This window comes from Gymnoscopelus microlampas (genome assembly GCF_963454915.1).
Source record: "Gymnoscopelus microlampas genome assembly, chromosome: 3".
In the NCBI taxonomy this organism is placed as follows: Eukaryota; Metazoa; Chordata; class Actinopteri; order Myctophiformes; family Myctophidae; genus Gymnoscopelus; species Gymnoscopelus microlampas.
In genome coordinates, this window is record NC_139940.1 from 52,960,885 (window position 1) to 52,970,566 (window position 9,682).

At 41.8% G+C, this 9,682-nt stretch overlaps 1 protein-coding gene across 1 annotated transcript in view; it reads left to right on the top strand.

Moving 5' to 3' along the window:
• pnp4b (purine nucleoside phosphorylase 4b) overlaps positions 1 to 9,431 on the top strand; it is a gene marked incomplete at both ends in the record, with an annotated part of 45,831 nt that extends 36,400 nt beyond the window's left edge. Inside the window, 4 exons of the mRNA XM_084052394.1 lie at positions 1,723 to 1,898; positions 5,011 to 5,201; positions 8,669 to 8,748; positions 9,285 to 9,431. Of these exons, the coding sequence (XP_083908520.1) occupies positions 1,723 to 1,898; positions 5,011 to 5,201; positions 8,669 to 8,748; positions 9,285 to 9,431 (594 nt within the window). The remainder of the gene's footprint in view (positions 1 to 1,722; positions 1,899 to 5,010; positions 5,202 to 8,668; positions 8,749 to 9,284) is intronic.
• Between the last annotated feature and the right edge of the window lie 251 nt (positions 9,432 to 9,682).

The following is a 9,682-nucleotide window of genomic DNA, read 5'->3' on the forward strand; positions in this document are numbered from 1 at the left end:
AAAAATGGAGTTAGCTGGTCTCTGCTGGACAGCAACGAATATATATAATGAATAGCCCAAGTATAATATAATGGTTAAAGTGGTTAAAAATAAAATGACAGATGCTTTCCTGGTCTTAATGGGTTATGTCATTTGATACGGCAGGTTATACTTTGTATAGCGTTATACTGTACACAATGTTACAGACATTAGCCAGCCAGACTATTTGTATGTGGATACCTTTCATCAGTATTTCTACTGGCTTTGTTTTGCCTCATTGCTTCATAGTTGCCTCGTCTTGCTGTGCTTTACTTTGTTCATTGTTTGAAAATCTGTATCCTGAGCGTGAGCTCTCTCTCCTGATTGGATGCAATTGATATCCCGACCAGAAAATGAGTTTAAATTATGTTTACCAAAGAGCTGGAGAGACAAGGACACTCCTGTCACTGAACGAACTCTCTATAGCAATGAGTACTATCAGAATATAGAGCTATTTAACACTTATTTTAACCAAAACATCATGCACTTATACTTACAAATTCAGAAATAGCAGAACTAGCCGATCGTGTAGATTTTTGTTTCGGCAAATGTTCACCTATTGAGACATGCCCAAAATTGGGACGCTTGGATTGTTTGATGTATTGGGTGTTTAAGTAGTTAAAGGTAACTCAAAGAACCATCAAAAAGTGCGACTCCCTACCAGTGTTGATTTTGTCGACTAAAACTATGACGACTACCTTTTTCACTGACAAAACTAAATAAAAACTAAGTTATGATGACTAAAACTAAGACTAAATATTTTGACAATTGTATCAACAACCACAATGTTAGTAAGGGACGAGTGGAGAACAGATCCAGTAGAACTAAAAGACAAGTCATTTTAAATGTTTGGTTGCGCTCAGGTGTTGCACTCTGAAAATAGCCGATCTACAAGCTTGCGAGCTTGTTGCGAGCTTGTAGATCGGCTAATTTCAGCACGCAACCAAGTGTAACATCAGCCATTACGACGCCATCAAGGCACCGCCAAAATACATTTTAATCGACTAAATCAACTGCAGATTTAGCCGACTATATTCTTATGATATTTAGTCAACTAAAACTAGACTAACACACAGTAAAACATTTCAGATGACTCAAATATGACGTGAACTAAATGGAATTCGATTCAAAGGACTATGACTAAAACTAAATAAAAATGTGCTGTCAAAATCAACACTACTTTATACCCTCCCTTCAAAACCGCCATGAAAGAGCACCTGTCTGCAATTTGCAACTGGACCTAGACAAGTCTTCTGGCTTGCCAAAAGAAATGACACCCCACAGTTTTTCTGTAAATATATGTTTTACTCCTAGTATTGATGATTTATTGCATAGTATTGTATGTCTTTATATGTCTTGATGCATTGAATACATAGGACCACAATGGAAACCAGCTCCCACGGCTTGTGTTATCGTAGCATTATTGTAAAACCGTACTTCGGTACTTTTTGCAAACTGTTAATAAAGTATTCAATCAATCAAACCATTCTTTGAGGAACCATTTCTGGTTCCTCAACTTAAAAAAAAGAGAGAAAAAAAAGTTTAGAACCATATGAGGAACATGAAGAACCATTCAGTAAATAGAATTGTTCTTTAGCAAGCTACAGTATATGGTTCCACGAAGAACCATTTCTTCGTGGAACCATATAGCCTATTAAAAAAAAAAAAAAACAGCCAAAAAAAAAACACATGTTTTTTCTGTAGGTGACGTTCCCAGTGCGTATCTTCAAACTGCTGGGTGTGGAGACGGTGATCGTGACCAACGCCTCTGGAGGCCTGTGTCCAGACTTCAAAGTGGGAGACATCATGATCATCAAAGACCACATCAACCTGCCTGGCTTTGCTGGACAGCATCCACTTTGTGGACCCAATGACGAAAGGTATGTATATGTACACCGGAGAAGGAGAGAAAGAGGAGAGAGAGAGAGAAGGGAAAGCATGAGATGAGGAGATATGACAAACGAAGCGAGGAGAAATATGCCTAAATGAACAGGATTTATGAAATCGTGTCCTATAGCATACACATCTCTGTTCCTTACCTCTACACACACTATCTAATGGAATAAAGGAATTGGCTTCCCAATAGATTGAATAGGGGTACTGTACAGTATTTTCAATAAAGAATAATGATCCGATATGCTGATCGTTGTTGTGCACACTCATGCATGCACACAAAGATGAATGAAAAACAGATGGACCAAGATTCACCTATTCATCTCTCCTAGAAACCCTTACAGTGAAATGTATAGGGATGTGGTAGCACTGAGAGCACAACCCGATCTCACACGACTTATATACATTGCACGGAGGTGTCATTCCATGCATAGCCCGAAAATCCGTGCATAGCCGCCTCGCATCTCCCCCATTGTGACTAAACCATTTCAGAGGCGCGGTCTCAAGGGAACTGGAGCCACGTAAGGGACCACCGAGTGAGCTAAAGCGAACGAGTTGCCGTCCCGAACGATGCGACGTTCCCTTGATCCTACTCAGCGCCGTTTGAGTTATGCACCGATAGGCACAGAATCGTACATTTTGTTGTGGGAACTGCTCTGCTTCCGGGTTTTTGCGGGTTGCAACTGGTTACGCCCACCGTGGGACTCGCCGTACATATGCACGGATTTTTGGGTTTTCTAGGAGACTATTAACGGAATGAGGTGCACTGGGTCCGTGCAATGTATACTACATTCTGTGAGATCAGGCTGGAGAGCAACAGAATGATCCTAAATCAATAACCTACAAATAGATGTCAGTGAAAACCAGGGACCCCCCATGAAGCCAAGATTTGAGTTAAAAATGTTCTTTTTAAAAAATATACATATTCAAAGATTTGCACAAATGTTCACAATGAAAAAAATATATAGCAGATCTACAAGCTCGTAAGTATAAGATAATGGTTATAGCAAAAAATCCAAAATGACACTGTGTATGCGTTTCCGGATTGAAGGAACCATACTAATGGTCTGGCATAGCCCGATATTGACTATGTCTGTTTGTTTCCTTTGTGATGCATTTGTGCATTCTCAAAGTGTGGATTGATTTGGAAAGTGTAGCCAAAAATAGAAATTCAAACATGCATGACTAATTAACCATGCAATTAAGTTGAGCTGACTCATTTATTCAGGCAGGTTCCATTAGTTTTGGTAACTTTTGGAGAATACGTAAACAAACATGACACAAACATGTTCTCAATGTGTATGTGGTTACATTGGTAACTCTCTGAGGTACACACAGAAAAATAAAGGTGCCAACTGGAACCAAAACTGGTTATTCAGAAAGAACCTTTCAGACCATATATTTGGTTCTATAAAGAACCCAAACCCCGGCTTAAACCGTATTTACTTCATCAACCGGCTGAAATGTGTTCGTCGAAAATAGCAGATCTACAAGCTCACAACCAGCCACTGGTGCGACGCGTTGTGAGCTTGTAGATCTGCTATTTTCGAGGAATGTCTGACATGGTTTAAGAGTCCAACGGTTCCTCAAAGAACTTTGACAAAAAAAAGGTTCTCTAGAACTAGATGAGGAACGTGAAGAACCATTCACTAGATCAAATGGTTCTTTAGAGGAACCATATAGCCTTTGAAAGAACCATTATTTTTCTGTGTGTGCATGGACACACATGGATTTGGCTGTGAACAGACCGACACCAGTATGGTCCTTTAAAATAAACACTTGATCCCTATTTACATTATAATAACATAGCTGATTATATAGCCGTACAAGCTCACTCAAGCTCACAGTGTGTTGCATCGCGATGCGTTGTGAGCTTGTAGATCGTCTATTTTCAAAAATAATTTGTCGCTCTGTCCGTGGAGAGGTACAATAAAAGTGTGAAAAGGACATTTTCTGTGTGCTGGCTGTTTTCTCAGTTTCAAAAATAATTTGACAAAGAATAATGTTCACAAATCCTCTTTTAGGGGCGTCCTTGTACAGTATCTTTTTAGACGGATGTCTGGCCGAATACATGTTTTATTGAACATTTTTATAAACCTCATGAAATGAATCTTCTGGTCTTCAAGGTGGTCATCGGGCACAGCACCGATGACCACAGTAACACTACATAAAACAATCCAACAACACAGAACAATCAACATAGTAACATCAACAAGGACATACAGTACATGTATCAAGTTGGGTTCTTGACGTGAAAAGGTTTGAGAACCACCGCTTTAAAGGCAGAGTATGTAACTTTGCCCTGTGTTATGGTACTTTACAAAACAATAAATATATATATTTTTAACCAATCATTTCCTTCTATACTAACATTTATTAGCCACAGGAGTAGCGTGGTGGCGTTTACCTGCAGATGGTGTTTTATTTTGGTAGATGGGGCCGTTTTTTGGTGACAGTGAAAACACCAAAATACATGCAAGAAGAAAATGTGTTCCTGCAGGTAAACACTAGCCTGGTTGCAGACAAATCTGCCATTGCAAAAAAATACATTTCCCTCTGCAGATTAGGTCTGGCCCCTCTCAATAGATATTGGATTTCTCTCCCTCCGAAGTTGTGAGGGACCAATCAGGGCTCAGTATGCAAATATGGGGCGGGTTCATCACCATTTTTTTAGCGGCGCTAGCCGATCCTGCTCTATACCTGACTTTGTCCGTGTTCACCGTCAACGTTCTGATTGGTCAGACCCGTCAACGTTCTCATTGGTCAGACCGTCAACGTTCTGATTGGTCAGACCCGTCAACGTTCTGATTGGTCAGACCCGTCAACAAAGTGATTGGTCAAGCTTCACGTGACACATGGCTATAAACACATTATAAACACATATCGATGACAAAATGTATCAAAGGCGCCGCTACCTTCACACAGGGTGTGATTTTTTAATTTGCCCCTCGGAAATGCAGGTTCCACACAGAGATTCCAGACTAATATCTACGCAGTGATATTAGTGTGTGTGTGTGTGTGTGTGTGTGTGTGTGCGTGCGTGCGTGCGTGCGTGCGTGCGTGCGTGCGTGCGTGCGTGCGTGCGTGCGTGTGTGTCAGGTTTGGGATCCGGTTCCCCTGCATGTCAGACGCCTACAGTAAAGACCTGAGAAAGCTGGCCATGGACATCATAGCGGAGCTGGGCTATACCAACTTCGTCAGGGAGGGGGTGTACTGCATGGTGAGCGGACCCAACTTTGAGACGGTGGCCGAGGCCCGCATGCTGCAGATCCTGGGATGTGACTCTGTGGGTGAGTATCAGTGGAAAGTAACCAAGTACATTTACTCGAGTACTGTACTCAACACATTGCCTGCCAAGAACGCATATATGCATTCTATTAAATGCATCACTTGCCTGCCAAAAACGCAGAGATGTGTTCTATTTTTTTTTAAAAAGGTTTTGAAAATTCCACAAGGGGCGCTCTAAGCAGCAATGTTATTGTTCCAGTGGATACACGGATCCCTCCCCCAATCCACGGAGACTTAAAAAAAAAAAAAGAAATTATACACAACGTGGCTTCCAAAGGCGTTTATTTAAGGTAATAAACGCTGGCAAGGGGATCAAAAATGATGTTTAATATCTTGGCGGATAATGTGTTAAGTAGAGTTTTGAGGTCCTTTAGCTTGATGTCGCTGCATCTCAGTAGCAAATATTGTATACTTTTCACTCCACTACAGTTATTTGACAGCTTTAGTTGCTAGTTACGTTGGAGATTTAGATTATTATTAACATAATATTAACCACTTAACAACTTAAACCCCACCATACGCACTCGGAAAACGTTAGCAGAATGTAGCTTTGCGACACGTTGTGAGCTTGTGGATTGGCTATTTTCAGCAAAGGTATTTAATAAAAAAAGAACAAAACCAGGGTTTAAGTGGTTAAGGTCTATTTTATACTATAGCAGATCTACAAGCTCACACAGCGCAAAGTTGTGAGTCAGCAGAGTCACTGACCAGCTATTTTCGGACGCAGTATTGGCATGCATGCTGCAGATCAGAGGCTGGCTCTACCAACCAAATCGGAGCGACAGTTAATCAATTTAATCGACCAATTTAATCACTAATCCATTGAGTCGATTATAACATTTTATTTTTGGGGGGGATAATCTATAATTTAATCAATCTAATCGATCAATTTAGTCACTAATCCATTGAATCGATTACAACATTTTATTTTTTGGGGGGGATAATCTATGATTTAATAAAATAATCAAATAGTAATTGATCCCTATTTTGGGCAGGTCATTACAGGCCCAAAAGGTTATGGAACCAAATGACAGACCCAAAGTCCATTTGGTTACATTTGTACACTCAGAGTTACATTGACACAGAGGATTGTACTGTGTAGGACAGAAATGTGATCTCTGGGCTCTCAGAGAGTTGTTTTAAGACTTACATCAGTAATTACTCTGTATGCAGGTGATTAAAATACAACAGTTACTTTAATCACTCTCTCTCTCTCTCTCTCTCTCTCTCTCTCTCTCTCTCTCTCTCTCTCTCTCTCTCTCTCGTGTGCGCACTCACGCATGCGCGCGCACACACAAACACACGCACACACTTGCGCACATACAGTACATGTATCTATAGAAAATTGCACATTTTCGATTCTGGTTTTTTGAAGTTTTGTATTGTAAATCAGCTAAATAATTCAGTGTTTTTAAACCTGCAGCTGAAAGCCGAACACGCTCACACACACACACGCACCCACACACGCGCGCACCCACACACAGCTCTCACACATGCATGTCGTTTAGTGGTGTGTGGTTAATTGGGTAGCCGGGGTGACAGCGGTAAATAAATGATGGCGGTGCAGTGGCCATGCTAATGATCCTATAGCTATACCAGGTCAGCAGGTGACCAGGTGAACTGTCCCCCCACTGGGACACTAATTGGTCCTCTGCTCTGACCCCTCAGCACTGTGTCAAACAGTCACACCATTTTAACCCATTAAAGGAGTAGTTCACCCAACAAATTACTTATTTTCAATCAATTACACACCCCATGAAGCACTTCATTTATGGAGATTTATCTGTTTTTATGGCATTACTAAGCCAATAATTTGAAGACCGGCAGAAAGATGTTAATGTATCCGGTAGGAGACTCAAAGAATCTTCTTTGAGTCTCCTACCGGAGAGACCACCGATCCTCAAATTATTGGCATAAGAATGCGACAAAAACAGATAAATCTCCATGAATTAAATGCTTCATGGGGTGTGTAACTGATAGAAAATAAGTCATTTTTCGGGTGAACTACTCCTTTAAGACCGGGAACGCATCCGTGTCACTTTAGATTTCTTTGGGCTATTCAAAAACAGCAGATCTACCGAGTGCCGCGCTACGAGCTTGTAGATCTGCTATTTTGGAAAAATCGTGAAAATCTGTGTGTGCAAATCTTTGAATATAAAATATAACTATTTTTTTTAAGCGATTTTTTTTTTACTCAAATCTGTGCTTCTGGGGGGTCCCTGGAACAACATATTTTGAGATGGGGGTCCGTGCCCAATACATATCATTTTGGGGGTCCTTGACATGAAAAAGGTTTGAGGATCACTGATATTCTTTTCAAAAAACTGTTTTTGAAAACAGACATTTGTAGAATCCCCCAGAAGCAACGATTTGAGTTAAAATGTTCGCTTTTAAAAAAAATCCAAGATTTGAAAAAATGTCAAAAAATAGCAGATCTGTGTGCATGTGGTTGTAAGTATATGCTTATCAGTGTGGATGAGGGGGTACCAGGAATAAAATCTCCCCTCCAAGCGGTACCTGGGCCTTCATTTACGAGAAAAGAGGTTTCTGCAGGTGTATACATGACATGCCTTCCTGAGGCTCAATGGCTATAACATCATGTGTACATGATGCTAACTGTTCATGCAGTGAGCCTGCTGATGATACCATACTGTGTGTGTGTGTGTGTGTGTGTGTGTGTGTGTGTGTGTGTGTGTGTGTGTGTGTGTGTGTGTGTGTGTGTGTGTGTGTGTGTGTGTGTGTGTGTGTGTGTGTGTGTGTGTGTGCGTGCGTGCGTGCGTGCGTGCGTGCGTGTGTGTGTGTGTGTTCGTGTAGGCTATATAGCATGCTCTATAATAGCTTTGACCAGCCTCCTGGGGCTATCTATTAAAAATTAACACTGGGAATCGAACCTCGCGACCGCAATTCGCGGGAAAAATACAATATGGGAACTGGTAATGACGACGCTAAGCATGAGCACACGTCTACAGACACGCACGCACACACACACACACACACACACACACACACACACACACACACACACACACACACACACACACACGCACACGCACGCGCACGTGCACACCGTAGTTCCATCTCCCTAGGGGTATAATTCACCAAGATAATTATTACCATTTAATCAAAGGCCTGCCTCCACTCCCCTCCCCTCCCTTCCCCTCCCTCCTGTCTGGAGCCAGAGCCCTATAGGAACATCCTTCAACTATCAGTGTTGTCATGTTGTTTGCTGTTTCAGTTAGACAACATTATTGTTACGCTTTTTCATCTTTAATGAGCATCTTTTCACCTCTCTCCTCTCCTCTATTCCTCTCCTCCCCTCTATTCCTCTCCTCCACCCTCTCTTCTCCTCTATTCCTCTCCTCTCCTCCCCTTCTCCTCTCCTCCCCTCTATTCCTCTCCTCCACCCTCTCCTCCCCTCTATTCCTCTCCTCCACCCTCTCCTCCCCTCTATTCCTCTCCTCTCCTCCAGGTATGAGCACAGTGCCAGAGGTGACAGTAGCTAAACACTGTGGCCTCAGAGTGTTTGGTCTCTCTCTCATCACCAACAAGGTCTGTCGCAAATCTCACATAATGTTTCCTTCAAGCTTGTTAAAATGCTATTGGCTATCACCTTTTTCTAGACTAAAACACTTTGATGATTAATCATAATGTATTATATCGGTCAATAGCTGTAATGAGGAATGAGTTTTACATTTTTGGTGACACATTTATCGGCATGTATATGATGTGTAGGGGCCGTGGTTTAACTGCACCTGTGTTTGTCAATTCAATTCCATTTTATTAAAGGTTTCATGACATGCTGGTTTTACAAAACATTAAAGTCTTCATCATGGTCCTGCAAACGTGTATTTAGAGGTTTTAACTGAAAATTCCACTCCAGTTGAGCCATGGCAGTTTTTTTTCTCTCTGTGTTCTGAAGCCTTTTCAACTAAACTCCCCCTTAACTAGAAGAAATGTCAGGCAGACCTAGGCTCTAGGGTAGGCAGATTAGTTCAAATATGATTAATTTGGGGGGTCACAACCTGAAAAGTTTGGGAACCCTTGGTCTAACCGAAGCTTTGTTTGCGTGTGGGTATGTGTCTCAGGTTTCACTGGACTACAGTCGTGAGGAGAAGACGAACCACGAGGACATCTGTTCGATCAGCAAGATGAGAGCTGAGATGCTGCAGAAGATGGTCAACACACTGATCTCACGCTGCCCACCCATCGACCAGGGCATCAACACTAACTAAAGGAGAGGGGTATATCAATGTGTGTGTACAGTCTCGCCTATTGCCAGATGATGGGAGTTCTCCGCCTAACCAATATGCTGGGGCAGTGGTTCTCGAACCTTTTATTTTTGTTTTAAATCATTCACTGCCAATGACGGGTTTTGACGTGTTGGTGTTTTCAGTGGTTTTCCACTAGATGGCGCTGTTCGCCAACCCACGAGTGACCATCTGAGTCCCTCAGAGGCACAGAAGCAGCAAACCACGGGATTGCA